The sequence below is a fragment of the Lepidochelys kempii genome, chromosome 9 (assembly GCF_965140265.1).
Source record: "Lepidochelys kempii isolate rLepKem1 chromosome 9, rLepKem1.hap2, whole genome shotgun sequence".
NCBI lineage: Eukaryota > Metazoa > Chordata > Testudines > Cheloniidae > Lepidochelys > Lepidochelys kempii.
Window position 1 is genome coordinate 11,307,815 of NC_133264.1, and position 17,530 is coordinate 11,325,344.

The following is a 17,530-nucleotide window of genomic DNA, read 5'->3' on the forward strand; positions in this document are numbered from 1 at the left end:
TCAAAAATATTCAAAAGGCTTTATCATCATGCCAGTGCTGAACGAAACAAAATTTCAAAAGTTGCAACTTTTGTCATCCTCTTGAACTCTCTACCTAATACACACCACTACCAAAATAAGCAACTCATCAGAGAAGTCAAGCACTGAGTGGACACGGAGAGTGAAGTACCCAAAATATTCATACAGCTTTCTCTAGTGGCTGAGCCACACAGAAGTTAATAGTCTGCAACTGTTGCTAGCAGAGGAATTGCTACTTTATCTCAAATAGTAGAGGTAAGTACTTTTGGTGCTGGAAGCCTCCAGTTCTGTCCCTGTGGTGATTCATGGATGTCTTCAAGTGTCAGACAGCAACTATAAGCCTCACTATAAGCCAATGAATTTATAAAATACCGAGCATTTTTCAATACAAAACAAAGTCTGACAATGAATGCAGGCATTCAACAACAGACATTTCGGATTCAGTCTTTGTGAGAAACGAATACCTGTAGCCCCTTCTAGTGCCTTTAAAATTTCATTTTGGAATGAGAAAAGGAGTACTTGTGGCACCTTAGAGACTAACCAATTTATTTGAGCATAAGCTTTCGTGAGCTACAGCTCACTTCCTCAGATGCATATCGTGGAAACTGCAGCAGGCTTTATATATACACAGAGAATATGAAACAATACCTACTCCCACCCCACTGTCCTGCTGGTAATAGCTTATCTAAAGTGATCATCAGGTGGGCCATTTCCAGCACAAATCCAGGTTTTCTCACCCTCCACCCACCCCACACAAATTCACTCTCCTGCTGGTGATAGCCCATCCAAAGTGACAACTCTTTACACAATGTGCATGACAATCAAGTTGGGCTATTTCCTGCACAAATCCAGGTTTTCTCACATCCCCCCCACCCCCATACACACACAAACTCACTCTCCTGCTGGTAATAGCTCATCCAAACTGACCACTCTTCAAGTTTAAATCCAAGTTAAACCAGAACATCTGGGGGCGGGGGTAGGAAAAAACAAGAGGAAACAGGCTACCTTGCATAATGACTTAGCCACTCCCAGTCTCTATTTAAGCCTAAATTAATAGTATCCAATTTGCAAATGAATTCCAATTCAGCAGTTTCTCGCTGGAGTCTGGATTTGAAGTTTTTTTGTTTTAAGATAGCGACCTTCATGTCTGTGATTGCGTGACCAGAGAGATTGAAGTGTTCTCCGACTGGTTTATGAATGTTATAATTCTTGACATCTGATTTGTGTCCATTTATTCTTTTACGTAGAGACTGTCCAGTTTGACCAATGTACATGGCAGAGGGGCATTGCTGGCACATGATGGCATATATCACATTGGTGGATGTGCAGGTGAACGAGCCTCTGATAGTGTGGCTGATGTTATTAGGCCCTGTGATGGTGTCCCCTGAATAGATATGTGGGCACAATTGGCAACGGGCTTTGTTGCAAGGATAAGTTCCTGCGTTAGTGGTTCTGTTGTGTGGTATGTGGTTGTTGGTGAGTATTTGCTTCAGGTTGCGGGGCTGTCTGTAGGCAAGGACTGGCCTGTCTCCCAAGATTTGTGAGAGTGTTGGGTCATCCTTTAGGATAGGTTGTAGATCCTTAATAATGCGTTGGAGGGGTTTTAGTTGGGGGCTGAAGGTGACGGCTAGCGGCGTTCTGTTATTTTCTTTGTTAGGCCTGTCCTGTAGTAGGTAACTTCTGGGAACTCTTCTGGCTCTATCAATCTGTTTCTTTACTTCTGCAGGTGAGTATTGTAGTTGTAAGAAAGCTTGACAGAGATCTTGTAGGTGTTTGTCTCTGTCTGAGGGGTTGGAGCAAATGCGGTTGTATCGCAGAGCTTGGCTGTAGACGATGGATCGTGTGGTGTGACACCATCACAGGGCCTAATAACATCAGCCACACTATCAGAGGCTCGTTCACCTGCACATCCACCAATGTGATATATGCCATCATGTGCCAGCAATGCCCCTCTGCCATGTACATTGGTCAAACTGGACAGTCTCTACGTAAAAGAATAAATGGACACAAATCAGATGTCAAGAATTATAACATTCATAAACCAGTCGGAGAACACTTCAATCTCTCTGGTCATGCAATCACAGACATGAAGGTCGCTATCTTAAAACAAAAAAACTTCAAATCCAGACTCCAGCGAGAAACTGCTGAATTGGAATTCATTTGCAAATTGGATACTATTAATTTAGGCTTAAATAGAGACTGGGAGTGGCTAAGTCATTATGCAAGGTAGCCTGTTTCCTCTTGTTTTTTCCTACCCCCCCCCCCAGATGTTCTGGTTTAACTTGGATTTAAACTTGAAGAGTGGTCAGTTTGGATGAGCTATTACCAGCAGGAGAGTGAGTTTGTGTGTGTATGGGGGTGGGGGGGATGTGAGAAAACCTGGATTTGTGCAGGAAATAGCCCAACTTGATTGTCATGCACATTGTGTAAAGAGTTGTCACTTTGGATGGGCTATCACCAGCAGGAGAGTGAATTTGTGGGGGGGGGTGGAGGGTGAGAAAACCTGGATTTGTGCTGGAAATGGCCCAGCTGATGATCACTTTAGATAAGCTATTACCAGCAGGACAGTGGGGTGGGAGTAGGTATTGTTTCATATTCTCTGTGTATATATAAAGCCTGCTGCAGTTTCCACGATACGCATTTGAGGAAGTGAGCTGTAGCTCACGAAAGCTTATGCTCAAATAAATTGGTTAGTCTCTAAGGTGCCACAAGTACTCCTTTTCTTTTTGCGAATACAGACTAACACGGCTGCTACTCTGAAACCTGTCATTTTGGAATGAGAAAGTATGTTTCTAGCATTGCCGATACACAAACATGCTTTTTCAGTTTAAGACAAAAACGTTTTTGGTGTTTAAATGCAGCCAAGGGGACTACATCCTCAGAGAAATAATCCAAATTGCCAGTCCAGTGGTTTTTTAGCTCCCTTGGGACCCCTAAAACACTGGCACTTTGTCCTATGGGGTCATTACATTTGAATGCAGTGGCATTGTTTGAAGAGTACCATATGGTTGATCACTCCTTTCACATTTATCTTCACAAGTAAGGGAGGAAAGTTATTCCCTTTCTCCTCAATAGGCAAGAAAAATTGCCATAAGAAATTACTAGCAGGTATTATATGTGCTTGTATTGGCCATGTCTGTATTTTACCTTTTTTTCTATAGTGTTCTTCATTAGTGAAACTGCTGTAGATTCTAGCTGTCGCAAAATAAATGAGTTTAGGATGTATCGACACAGGCAGGTTGTGAATATTCCTAATATATCAATGAAACAGCACACAATTACTCTAGAAAAATATAAGAGTATCTCCCTACACCATTCACTGTAGACCAAATACTTCTCTCAAATAGACTGGTAGAGCCTTCCTGACTTCAAATAGAATTGCACAGGTCTAACGCAATGCTGGCTATGTGTGTGTATGTACTAGAACATAAAGAATAGTGGGGGAAATGTCTATGAACACTAGTTGACTTTGAAAATAAAACTCTCTCATGCTCATTTTTATGCAAATTCTCATACTCCAACTTCAACAGCATGAATATTCATGAAAAAAGTGAATTTTAAGCTCAAATGCTTCAATATTTGCCATAAGCGAATTTCAAAGCCCACATTAGATTAAAATTCTTACTATGTTACATTCAACATCCAATTAGGGAGTAGACAAAAATATCATGACTTATGTAACTCCAAAGTTCAGGCTTCGTTGAAGTTAGACTATCAGATATTTGCAAAGAACTGATCACAAGCTCTTCAGACACAATTTTTTTTTTTCAAATTTCAAACAAATCAGTTTATGAATTTCACTGTCTTCTCACAAACGGTAAGGCCTTTACAAGATGGCCATGTGTTTGTAAGAATCATACAGCTGTCCCAGGCACTCAGGCCTCACAAATGATCTGTAGTAGAAAATGATCATGTGCTCAAATATTAAATGCTGGAAAGAAGTTTTATACAACGTGAACAAAGTTGCTAAATTATATGTTTTCACTCACTGAAAAATGCTCATGCTGTCCTGAACCTTAAATTAATATTCTTTTACAGTAGCTTAATTAAATCCTCATTTAACAAGTATCACATTCTTTGTAAGTAGTGTGACTTGTACTGAATTTAATTTGGCGCTATTCAGAAACACCAGCTGCTAAACCAGTGGATTTCCCTACAGAGTGAGTTTGCAAAATCTGCACACTCCTGTGGAAATGTCTATTACCATCCATTCTCTCAGCCTGGGAGAACCTGCAGAAATCATTAGCAAGTTTTTAGCTGATCCTATTACAATATGCAAAGTGCTGTGGAAATACTCTTAGTGTATTGTTTATCTTGTTTTGGAGATATTTCCTAAAAAGGAGTGGTTTAGTCTTAATTGTACCAGACAACAAAACACTGATATACTCGTCAGTTTTACCGCTACAGTATATTGCATGAAAGCAAATCATATCTTTTCCCTGCACCAATTCACTCAAGACAGTATCCTTGCTTTATATGCAGGTTTGCATGCTTGCATCACGATTGTTAAATCTGCACATTGCTGACAAAAGAGGTATTTGTGAAACTCATTCACTGAGTGATCAAAATGCTGCATAGATGAGAAATTAATTTACCTCAGGTCGCTGAGTTATGATGAACTGTTCATTATTAGGAGCTTGCAAGTGTAAAATTAGCTTTCCAGAAGAACTATAATGCTCAGCACCAAGCTACTGTAACAGACAATATGTACAGCAATCCAATATTGCTAAGAAACAACACTTAACAATGGAGAACAACTTAACAATGGAGACAGCCAAATAAATAAGTACACATTTTAAAGCAATTCTTCCATGATTATGTAAAGGGCTGGCTCTACGTTTTTTGCCGCCCCAAACAGCACAAAAAAAAAAAAAACAACCTGCCGAATGCACCGCCAGCGGAGAGAACAGGAACATTAGAGGGAGCTGCTGCTGAATTACCGCTGACGGCGAGACCCAAGTCAGAAGAGTCGCAGCCGAATTCCCGCCATGGGAAACAATGGAGAGGAGCTGCCGCCGAATTGCTACCCCATGAACAGCACTTCCTTAGCTGGTGCCTAGAGCCGGCCCTGATTATGTATATATTAATCTCTGTGTTTAAAATATTGTAATTAGAACCCAACTGATTATCATTTCAATTATAGCTAACGAACTGCAGTGTATTAACCATTTCTGTGCCCTAGATACAGAGACTAAAATTGTTTGGCCCCTCCTTTCTACAGGAGAGGGGAAAATAATTGATTGTGTCCCGCAGGACATAATCAAACTCACTCATGCTCCTGCAAGCTGCCAGAGGTGCTGCTGCCAAAAATTTACAGACAGGCAAAATTTCAAGTATATACAAGAATGCCCTGAATACAGTGACCAAAACATTTAAACTTGGACACCTAACATTAGGCACTGAAATCCATATTTAAGCACCTAAATATGTGGCCAGGTTTTTGGAGGTATTGAGCACCTGCATCTCCCTCTATTGAAATCACTGGGAACTACAGCTGCTATATTCTGCTCCGCCTCTCCTATCATCAAATATGTCGAAAAGCTAAGTTCTGATTCCACAATCTTTATTGTATGTCATGAGTGTACCAGTCAGAAATAAATCAACATGGTTCACCCATGCTCTTGTGGGGTTGCAGTTCAACTGAATAAATTGTGTTTTGACTTCCAAACATAGCAAATGTGAGATGAAAGTCACTGATGGAAAAGCAATACAGTATCCTAAGATGTCATTTTTACTGAGTTTCTATTCTGACTATTGCCACACTTTTAAAGTGATGAAATATGTGGTGTATGATATCAGCCATTCACTGGGCTATTTTTTTAAAAAGTTGATAGCAGGCACTAATGTGAGTATCATGACTCTTTTCAGGCAGTAGGTGAAACCTTGAAGAAAAAGTGGCTCTGTCTTCAAAAAAGTGACCTGACCTTTGCTTTGGTGGGTTTCTACTGTGCAAGAAATAAAAAGCACTGCATGCTTTCTGATGCATCCTTTTTGAGCTAATAAACTACTTCTCTATAGCATTCAACACAAAAGGATTAGGTTTCTGAAAGTCAAATAGCATGTTACTAATGCTAGCTAAATAGTAGCTCCACATATTAAAGAAAATATTTTCATGGATTTGTAACATATCAAATGAATCATGAATAAATAAATGTTTGGACAAGTACCTTTGATATGCTTAGCACTTAGAACTCTCTTCTCATCAAATAAGAGAGAATATCCTAATCTGAAGTACACTTTACAATGCCTTTTGCAGTTCTTTGGATATCAAAGGAATTAGAAATTGAGCATGCCTATGTTTTATGACACGTATGGTATGAGAACTTCTTGCAGCATGCAAAGAACTCTCTCTAGGTTGACTGCAATGCGTTGCACAAATATGTTAATTTGACCTTGTTTTCCTCATAAACATTGTTTTAAAATTGCGATAGTATTCATGTTTTTGAGCTGTGAACGATTATACGGTATTTGTGATATAAAAATTACATCACATTGGTATCAATAAGCAGTATCCTTCTCAGGACACAGTATACAATGATATTTTAAGTCATTCTTATTATACTGTACTGTAGTTAAAAAATACATTCAATAGACTCTTAATGAAATGTATGTAAGCTTATGGCAAAATTCTGAAGTCATGGAGCCAGATCCTTCAGTCTTTGTACACCCCAAACTCCCATGGACTTCAATGGAGTTTTGTGAGTGTAACTCAGGTCCACTACTCTTCTCTCCCTACACCCTCAAACATTGACTGACACTTACAGAAGTTCTCTACATACAGTGAGAGCAGAGTATCAGAGACTCACGATCTACAATGTAGATCCAAGAGGAGAATTTTGCCCTTATATTTAGAGTATTTAAAGGAGAATTTAACTTTCATTTTACGTAAGCTCTAAATCTTCATAACAGTCTGATTTCTTTTTGTCTATAATCTGATTTGAGTAGAAAGCATGTATATTTCAGCTGTAAAGTTGCCAGTAACTACAATTAACTAGTGGTGAAGAAATTAAGGGCCTGATCCTCCATATATTACTCATATGAGGGCCAAGTTCTGTGAGATTCTCAGCTTCCTTCACTCCTGCTGATGTACTCCTGCGAGGCCTCACAAGACTAAGGCAGTTTGTAGTCCTATTGACTTCAGTGGAGTGATTCATATGAGTAAAAGCTGCAGGACGGGGCCCCAACTTTGTTATCAATTAAGTTGTTGGGTTTTTTTGTTTGCTTGTTTGGTTTTGGCATTTTGTTTTTAACAGTATATGTGTATTTTATTTTCAACAACAATATACTTTTACTTCCAGCGTAACACCGTCATTTAATTACTGGATTGTTCTGGGGTGTATATTTTGTAACCAGTAACAAAGATTCCTCCTGACACAAGCCATTGTTGATTTCACTGTTGTAGGGGAAAGGCTCTAGGGCGGCAGATAAGGCTGTTGCCATGGTGATGAAGGAGATACCGAGGGAGGAGTCTGCAGAGGAAAAGCCCCTCCTTACTATGACATCACAGGTGGGCAGAATGTTAGGATTCCAGTAGGCAGCTGACATATGTTAATCTAATGAAGAATGTAATTTAACTAGCAGATAATCATTAACATTCTTGAGTCAAAACTTAACAGGCAATTATAGTTTTCCCAAAAAAAAAAGCTATTACAAAATGCCACATATATAAAAAAGGAAATGGGGAGAAATTCATTCATTGTTTAGGTTTTCAATTGGTGTATATTAGTTTTAGTAATTCTGCTTGAGTTTGACCCTTCAGAAAATATTTTATACAAAATTAAATTTTGTGTCATCGTAACGTAATATAGAAAATAATAGCTTATGGTAAATAAATTAACTGCTTGTGCTTCGGAGCTTTCGAACAAAAAATGCAAATTTTCGAACAAATTATTTGTAGTAAGCACAGTATACATATGTCAGTTACCAGTAGAGTATTTTAAATTGATTTTAAAGGGTCAAATATTATTCATGCTGTCAATATAACCTATCATAATATATATATACACACATTCATACGTACAGTATGTATATATAAAATCATATATAACAACCACTAGATAGTGGTATCATTTATAAACACATAAAATCCCTTAAGTTTTCACTAGAATTTAACTCATATTTCGAATTAGATTATTTTACATACTTCATTGTTTTTATCTTTGTAAAGCCAGTAAATGCAAGAATACAGGTCCATTACCTGGAACTTGATAGGTGGTAGACTATAAGTAATGAAAATGACACAAATGTATAATACATCTGAATTGGACAATTTAAAAAAAATCCTGTGGATAACCAGCATCTTTGGCTTAAATTTAGCAAATTTTCTCCAGCAACATACATAGTAATAGAATTTAATACAATTACTTGGTTTGATGCTTACTATTTAACATATAAGTATACAAGCTTATTCATATTCAACAATAGGTTTGATGTCATACATCACATGGCCTTTCTTACATAAAAATAATCTTCAACAAAATCCAAAAAACCTTTTTTCTACTGTAGGGTAATAGATATTTATGTTTAAAAATAATATGTAACTTGTAAAATGCCAGCACAAGCTTACCTTATAGCCGGTATAAAATGTATTACACTAAGTCAATTAATTAATAATAGAATTTTTGATCATTAACATGTTCCTATACATTGGAAAACATTTCTGTCAATTTCCTCCCAAACCTCTGTCAAATGTTGTATTATACTTGTGATGTACTGTATTAGTTAAAACATGATTGCATGAGGGAATAGGATGCTTTGTTTAATGCATCATATTCCAATTTTACACTAGCCAGTTTATGAATCACAAATATTGAAACCAGGGGTGAAACCCTGGGCCCCTTGAAGTGAATGGCAAAACTCCCATTGACTTCAATGGGGCCAGGATTTCATCCCAGGTTCATAACATGTTTGATGCACTATTTGTATTGGTTGTTTGTCAAATTCATTCAGCAATAGTTGGTGACCGTTTTTCTAAGTAAAATGCTTGTGTTTATTAGTCAGTGTAATTTTTTCCACTACACACAAGTACCTACTTCCCTGCTATGCACTATTGGGGTGCACAAGCCAAAAGGAAGCAGAATCAAGTGAAAAAGTGAGTATTTTCCATAGCCACCTCTGCATCATGTATGTGTTATGTACAGTAAATGACCATATCATATTTATCATTTGTATCCTAACTTTCTGGATGTGTTTCTGTTTTAAGATTCTTGTGTCTTTAATGTCTCTGTGCAAACCTCTTGTTCAGATCATTCATTCAGAATACTGTGTTGCTATATGGCAATATACATTCGGCCTCTACTAATGGTATACAGATATTTGTCCTGATTCTTCACATGATGAGAGAGATGGATGTGGCTGCAGCTCACGGGATATAATATGTATATCAAATGGAAATAATTACTAATTACCACTGGCCAAACTTTCCAAGTCAGGTCAAATTTAGGTCACAAGAGTAAGGTCTAGTCTTTCAGAGTTTCATCTACTAGTCACACAGAGTCAGCATTGAAGAATACTGTGTAGCTGTGTATTTTTTGTAACTGTAATGGTTATCTGAAGATGTCATTTCGAGCCTGGTCTTGCAGCCCATCTCCTGTGCAACTCCCATTGAACTCAGTGGGAATTCTGCATGTGAAGTAGCTTCCAAAATACATGCAATTCCTACTTAAATAGACCCATTTGTTTTCATAATGGACAAAGTGCTCAGTGAAACTAGGACTTACCATGCTTGATTTGTGAAGAAAACTCAGATGAGATCAGTGGTGTCTACAGTATAGATATGAAACATACAGTCCCTGGATTTTGTGAGAAATTGCCAATTATAACGTGTGAAGGTGCTTTAAGTAAAGCTTCAAGGAAGCTCCCTCTCTCCTCTTCTCCCTGGAAAATACCATATACATTCACTGAAACACAAGCTGGACACACATTCACGCTCAATTATTTTTATGCTCCTATCCAACCTCTCCTCGGAAGAGGTGACACTTATTTGTTGAGAGAAATAATCACTGTACATTTGAAATATTTTTTTTCAAATTCATGGATACAGCAAATATCACTTTACCGTAAGTTACAAAATCAAATATAATCACAGATCCTCTGCTCCTATGTATTAGCATAGCTATGCTGATTTACACCACCTGCGAATCTGGCCCATCGTCTCAACATTAAGGAACATACTACACTAGCAGTAGGATACACTAGATGATTTAACAGGTCTTTTCAGTCTCTACTTTCTGTGAGTCTATCTCAATTTTTTCAGTGAAAGTCCCTTTATTGGCATAAGAAGGCATTCAGAAGTATCCAAATTTAATATATCAAGTATCAATGCAGAGAGCAGGGTTTTAGTGTTAATGGGATTTGGTAGAACGTGTCTCCATTTTATTTTACTGTCTCCCTGTCTCTTGGTAAGAAGGTTCAAACAGAGAGAAGACAAATTTTTTAAAAGTGCATTTGTTATTCATGGAAGCTAGAAGCTAGAAAAGGGGAGAGAGAGATGTAATATATTTACAGAAAATCATATATTACTGACTGCAGCTGAGTGAATAATGGAGAAAATTGTTTATGAATATTCATGTGAATTCAAAAGTAAATTTCTATTGACCCTCTTTGCAAGTTTTGTGTGTTCACTTTTTAGAAACATTTGAGCACTTGAGAGTTATTTACTAGCAGGAATAACTATGAAAAGTTCATTTTACACTCAAATATTCATTGTAAGACACATTTTGAATTGTACAATCAACAGTCAGACTCACAATTCACTCTAGGTCAGTTAGAGATTTAGGCCCTGACTCATCAAAGCACTTCAATACGTGCTTAATGTTAAGAATGCAATGAAGTGTTTTGCTGAATAGGGAAGAAGTTAAGCATATGCTTAAGTGCTTTGAGGCCTACCCTAAGTGCTTTACTGAACTGGTAGCTTAATTCACCCAATCAGGGAACAGAATCAATACCACATGATTAACTAATCAATACAATGCAATTTTTGAGTAGTCACAGTCAAGTGATTATGAACAATCTACAGATCTAGAATTATTTTTTGAGGAAATTCACTGATGGTTTTGAACAGTGAATAAATGTAACAGTCATAGAACTGGAAGGGACCTCGAGAGGACATCTAGTACAGTCCCCTGCACTCAAGGCAGGACTAAGTATTATCTAGACCATCCCTGACAAGTGTTTGTCTAACTTTCCCTTAACAATCTCCAATGATGGAGATTCCACAACCTCCCCAGGCAATTTATTCCAGTGCTTAACCACTCTGACAGTTAGGATGTTTTTCCTAATGTCCAGCCTAAACTGCTCTTGCTGCAATTTAAGCCCATTGCTTCTTGTCCTATTCTCAGAGGTTAAGAAGAACAATTTTTCTCCCTCCTCTTTGTAACAACCTTTTATGTACTTGAAAACTGTTATCATGTCCCCTCTCAGTCTTCTCTTCTCCAGACTAAACAAATCCAATTTTTTCAATCTTCCCTCATAGATTATGTTTTCTAGACCTTTAATCATTTTTGTTACTCTTCTCTGGACTTTCTCCAGTTTGTTCACATCTTTCCTGAAATGTGGCACCCAGAAATGGACACAATACTCCAGTTGATGCCTAATTAGCATGGAGTAGAGCGGAAGAATTACTTCTTGTGTCTTGCTTACAATACTCCTGCTAATACATCCCAGAATGATGTTTGCTTTTTTTGCAACAGTATTACACTGTTGACTCATATTTAGCTTGTGGTCCACTATGACTCCCAGATCCCTTTCCGCAGTACTCCTTCGTAGGCAGTCATTTCCCATTTTGTATGTGTGCAACTGATTGTTCCTTCCTAAGTGTAGTACTTTGCATTTGTCCTTATTGAATTTCATCCTATTTACTTCAAACCATTTCTCCAGTTTGTCCCGATCATTTTGAATTTTAATCCTATCCTCCAAAGCACTTGCAACCCCTCCCAGCTTGTATCTTCCAAAAACTTTAAAAGTGTACTCTCTACGCCATTATCTAAACCATTGATGAAGATATTGGACAGAACCACACCCAGAACCCCCACTCATTATGCCCTTCCAGCATGACTGTGAACCACTGATAACTATTCTCTGGGAACAATTTTCCAACCAGTTATGCATCCACCTTATAGTAGCTCCATGTAGGTTGTATCTCCCTAGTTTGTTTATGTCACAGACTCTTTGTGAACAATTTGCCAACAAGAAAAAAATGGCAAATTATTTGTTGAAAAATAATTGCTCCATTGTGTTCATAACTAAAGCAGATGAGGTACGCAGATGTAGTTCATGCAAGTTTTGCAGAGACACAGCTCTGTATCATTTTATTATCAGAGTGCAACATACAGCTGAAACACATATGCAGATTTTTGCACAAATAAACCTATGGAAGTTCAGCATAAAACCAGAGATAACATAATATCTAATTCCAAAAGACCAAAACCTGACCTGTATAACCAAAGAAAGCCTTAGTGGTTCCCCCACTGTCCCCTGTCAGCTGTTCATATAAGGTATGATCCTGTTCCTGGGAACTCACAGGCAACACTTCCATTGACTTCCAGTGGGTGTGAGATTGAGCCCATACAGAGCCTTGAAGAGACTCTTGCTGATACATGCTCTGCAGAGCTGAACCTTTCCATTGTTATCACAATGCACAGGAAGGGGAGGAAATTTTGCCTTCCGAAGGACAGGTTGATCCTGGAACAACTAAATCACAGATTTCTAAATTTTTGCTGAATAGCACCTATAAGGCCACATTCTAGTTCATATGAGGAAAGTGAAATATCCTTCCCCATTTCTTAAAAGGGCACACACCACATATTATGCATACTCTATAAGCAGCATTAGTATGTGATTTCCTTATTTCCCCTGAGAATAGCCCTCTGCACCGTCCTCTCATGGGGCATTCTATTACCACTAAGAGTAGGAATAATTTTTTGGACAAAACTACACATAGACATAATTGCTGGTCTAGTCATCTTTGTATATGTTCTTGGGTTTATATGTAGACCACACCCACTTTCTCTGTGGCTGTCCCATTATGCCTTTCCATGTTGTCACCCCCAGGTGACTTGCCAGATGGTTTGTGTGTGTCTTTTTGGAGGAAACAGAATTAGGGTTGTCCGCTTCAACTATAGACTCAAACTGCTACTGATAGATTCTTCCTGGTGAGCCATGTACACACAGCAGAAAACCTATCACATAATCATAGTTTTCTATTTAAAATCTGAGCAATCCCAGCTGTTCTGGATAACTCAGAACATCTTATGAGCTTCTTAACTTTTAGATTTGCAGAATGATTTGTAGCATCCCTTGTATGAAGGAAACCACACCACTATGGAAGTATTTAATTAATATACATTATTAACAGGCACTATGTAGAATGGCAAAAATTAAAGTCAGTAAGACTAGTTATATTGGGGTGGAGTCTCTTCTCTTACATTGGTGTAAACCAGGAATAACTCCATTAGAATTAATAGCATAACAGTACTGGGATTGTTTTCACACTACAATCAGGCCTATTTACATAATCATACAGAACAAAAGTTGTCTTGAAGTGGCCAAATCTGTTCTCTTTAGAGTCAGTGGTAATTTTGCCACTATTTCAGTGGGAGTAGCATTGGACTCATATAACAGACCTTTGCAATATGCTCAATACTTATTTGTATACGCTGTTTTAAAGGACTAATGACATATAGAAGATGCTATTAATGAATTTAGTACTTCAAAGCTATGTAGTCCTATCTGTTTTTAAGTTATCTACCAGTAGCAACACATTAAAAAATTAAATTAATTTTCCCCTTTATATTGTTTCATATAATATTAGCCACATAGCATAAGCTATATAACTTTAAAATGCTGTGAAAACAAAATATGCAAGTGTATGTTAGGCATAAATATTAACTGATCCTACTTTGTATCTCTAAGTTAAATATTATTAAATTTATTTTAGTATTATTGTTTTTAGACAAATATGTATGATTTCAGCACAAACATTCTCATGAGAATAATAAAAAAATGTTGCCTTGACAACATAGTTTAAAACTCATAAATTGGCTGCCTGCCTAGTTAAACAGACTTTTCCATCACAAATTAAACAGACTTTTCTGTCACATAACTTAATTTTACGTTACCAAGGGAAATAGTGAGACTTTAAGATCATTTATAATATATCTTTGTATGGGACTCCATTTAACAAAAAAGGAAGAGATAAAAATAGAATGTTATGAAACAATATAATTATGTTTAAAAATGTCCTGACTGTTATTCTGTGGTCATAAAAAGATCTGAGAAAGCTATATGCAGCAAATAATATATTAGATTCATTTAGCCTCTTTTTCTGTTCATGAATTATCTGTGAATAGGAATCAATTTTTACAGATTTGTTTGTTGATTTATTTTAAATAACAAATACTTTATGCAAACATAATTCAGTCTCTGGGATATTGCAAACTATTTACTATGGCTATTGCTTTGAGTATTTCTTATTTCTAACTTGCTATTTGCATTGTGCTACTGGTCACCTGAGTTGCATGGTGCAAGTAGAAAGACCCACAGAGAACTTTCAAGTTAGCCGTATGACCATTTCCACTGCCAATACCTGTGCAAAGCCATCTCCTCTACGGAGAAGGGCTGTACAATTTAATAGAAAATGACAAACCTGCCATCAGTTTCTATGACAACCCTACAAAATTTAACAGAAAAGTATATTCCTGCTATAGAATTCTACAGGATGGTTAAAAAGAAAACCCATAAAAAGGATAGTCTCTATTCATTCTGTGGTCAACATTGTTATAAATGCTATACTTTACACTCATTTTGCTCAGGTGTAGATGACAACACAAGGCGCAAGACAATGGAAAAATCAAACCCGATGGGTTTTTACAGCAATTTCTATAGATGCTATTACATTGCCATAGAAACCAATTTAAACAAGACCTGTCTTTTTTTTTCTTTCTTTTTTTTTTTTTTTAAGGATCACACTGTTCCAGCTCTCCTGCCCCACAATTTTTATACTGTGGGTGCTGAAAGCCATTGAACGAAACTGTAAAAGCTGTATGCAATGGAAACCACTTCAAGCCTGGAGATATGTCAGCACCCCCAGCACCCTTAGTTCCAGTCCCTATGCTGTGGGGGCTACTCCAGCCCTGCAGGTGTGGGGAAGGAACCAGCTATTCCACCAATGGTGAAATTACAGTGATAGGTACATGGTTATAAATACCGTACATGAGCTAGAATGAGTACAGGATAAAAGTGCCTGTGTTTAAGGAATGCACTTGCAGTATTAGCAACATTGTGAAAGATCCAGAAGGGAAAAATCTACAGCCTTTTGGAGCATTACAACAGCTGGAAATCTATGTATGTTGATTCCATAACACAAAGAACAGAATATTGTAATGTAAAGTTTACAGACATAGGTTCTAAACTCGATTGCTGGACTAAGGAATCAGCTCAGGTAGTTTAGGCAATTAAAGGAACTATGAAAGTTCCTTTAACTAAACACTAAACTGGGAGGATGACACTAAACTGGGAGGAGTGGTAGATATGCTGGAGGGTAGGGATAGGATAAAGAGGGACCTAGACAAATTAGAGGATTGGGCCAAAAGAAATCTGATGAGGTTCAACAAGGACAAGGGCAGAGTCCTGCACTTAGGACGGAAGAATCCCATGCACCGCTACAGACTAGGGACCGCGTGGCTAGGCAGCAGTTCTGCAGAAAAGGACCCAGGGGTTACAGTGGACAAGAAGCTGGATATGAGTCAACAGTGTGCCCTTGTTGCCAAGAAGGCCAATGGCATTTTGGGCTGTATAAATAGGAGCATTGACAGCAGATTGAGGGATGTGATCATTCCCCTCTATTTGGCATTGGTGAGGCCTCATCTGGAGTACCGTGTCCAGTTTTGGGCCCCACACTACAAGAAGGATGTGGAAAAATTGGAAAGAGTCCAGCGGAAGGCAACAAAAATGATTAGGGGGCTGGAGCACGTGACGTATGAGGAGAGGCTGAGATGACTGGGATTATTTAGTCTGCAGAAGAGAAGAATAAGGGGGGGATTTGATAGCTGCTTTCAACTACCTGAAAGGGGGTTCCAAAGAGGAAGTATCTAGACTGTTCTCAGTGGTACCAGATGACAGAGCAAGCAGTAATGGTCTCAAGTTGCAGTGAGGGAGGTTTAGATTGGATATTAGGAAAAGCTTTTTCACTAGGAGTGTGGTGAAGCACTGGAATGGGTTACCTAGGGAGGTGGTAGAATCTCCTTCTTAGAGGTTTTTAAGGTCCGCTTGACAAAGCTCTGGCTGGGATGATTTAGTTGGGGATCGGTCCTGCTTTGAGCAGGGGGTTGGACTAGATGACCTCCTGAGGTCCCTTCTGACCCTGATATTCTATGATTCTATGAAAGGAAGTTGGCTTCATCTTTGCTGAATTTAGATAAGTGAGTACCGGAAGGTTTGAAGAACCTTTGCACCTTATATGGTGCAAACAAAGAAAACACTAGCTCTTTGCCAACAGCATAGTTAGGAGTTCCAAAATAAATGTACCAGATATTTCAGTAAATGTTATCTGGGCTGTACAAACTCATTATAAAGAAGAAAAACACCACCTTTGGAGTTTTGATTTCTTCTACAGTAAATGCAAAGCTCTACAATTAAGACACAGCACTGAATAAAAAGAGAAGAGATGAAAGAATGTATAATTCATATTGATATAAAACAGTTTGAAAGGAAGCAGAATGCATCTATTCATCTGGGAGAAAAAAAACTCCACTGTAGAAAGAATCTAAAGTAAGTGGCCAACATAACTAGAAAGGGGACACATCTCAACATTTAAAGTTTACAACACAACCAACAACTCACTGTCACTGCACATTTACTTTGAACATAAAAGGAGTTTCAAGGTCTGGAAAGGAAGAAAGAGTTAAGAGATACTGTAGAGCAGAAACAAAACACCTTTGCATAGTAGATATGTTACACACTACATTAGGCACGTGGATTTAAATGTCCATTATTGTATCTGTTGAAATCCTAAACACACACACACCTATCTGCTGTCAGCACTAAATTACTGGTGGCCACCATTTCACCTTTGATGTAATTTCTGGTTGTTTTGGGAACAAGGTACATAAGATAGTAGTAACCATTGATCAAAGGCAGATTGTGCAGGCTAAACGTCATTTCTACCTGCAAACATCTGACTGTTGATAAGAAGCTGGTCTTTACTCTGGTAATTTACCTGTGGATATGGGAAGTTCTCAGGGTTCATCTACCTACAAGCCTTCAGGCACTGTCAAGGTTCCTCCCCCACTCTGAACTCTAGGGTACAGATGTGGGGACCTGCATGAGAAACCTCCTAAGCTTATCTTTACCAGCTTAGGTCAAAACTTCCCCAAGGTACAAAATATTACACCCGTTATCCTTGGACTGGCCGCTACCACCACCAAACTAATACTGGTTACTGGGGAAGAGCTGTTTGGACGCGTCCTTCCCCCCAAAATACTTCCCAAAACCTTGCACCCCACTTCCTGGACAA

General features: G+C 38.1%; 1 protein-coding gene across 4 annotated transcripts in view; it reads left to right on the plus strand.

Annotated features, from left to right (window-relative positions):
• PEX5L (peroxisomal biogenesis factor 5 like) overlaps positions 1 to 17,530 on the plus strand; it is a 204,759-nt gene that overhangs the window by 87,439 nt on the left and 99,790 nt on the right. For 2 of the 4 annotated variants that reach the window (XM_073359307.1, XM_073359305.1), the window contains exon 2: positions 7,421 to 7,525. The exons of 1 other annotated variant lie outside the window; for it this stretch is intronic. In XM_073359307.1, the coding sequence (XP_073215408.1) occupies positions 7,421 to 7,525 (105 nt within the window). Of the gene's footprint in view, positions 1 to 5,889; positions 5,953 to 7,420; positions 7,526 to 17,530 lie in introns of those variants that run through there. One more of the 4 variants, XM_073359308.1, reaches the window with a different exon arrangement.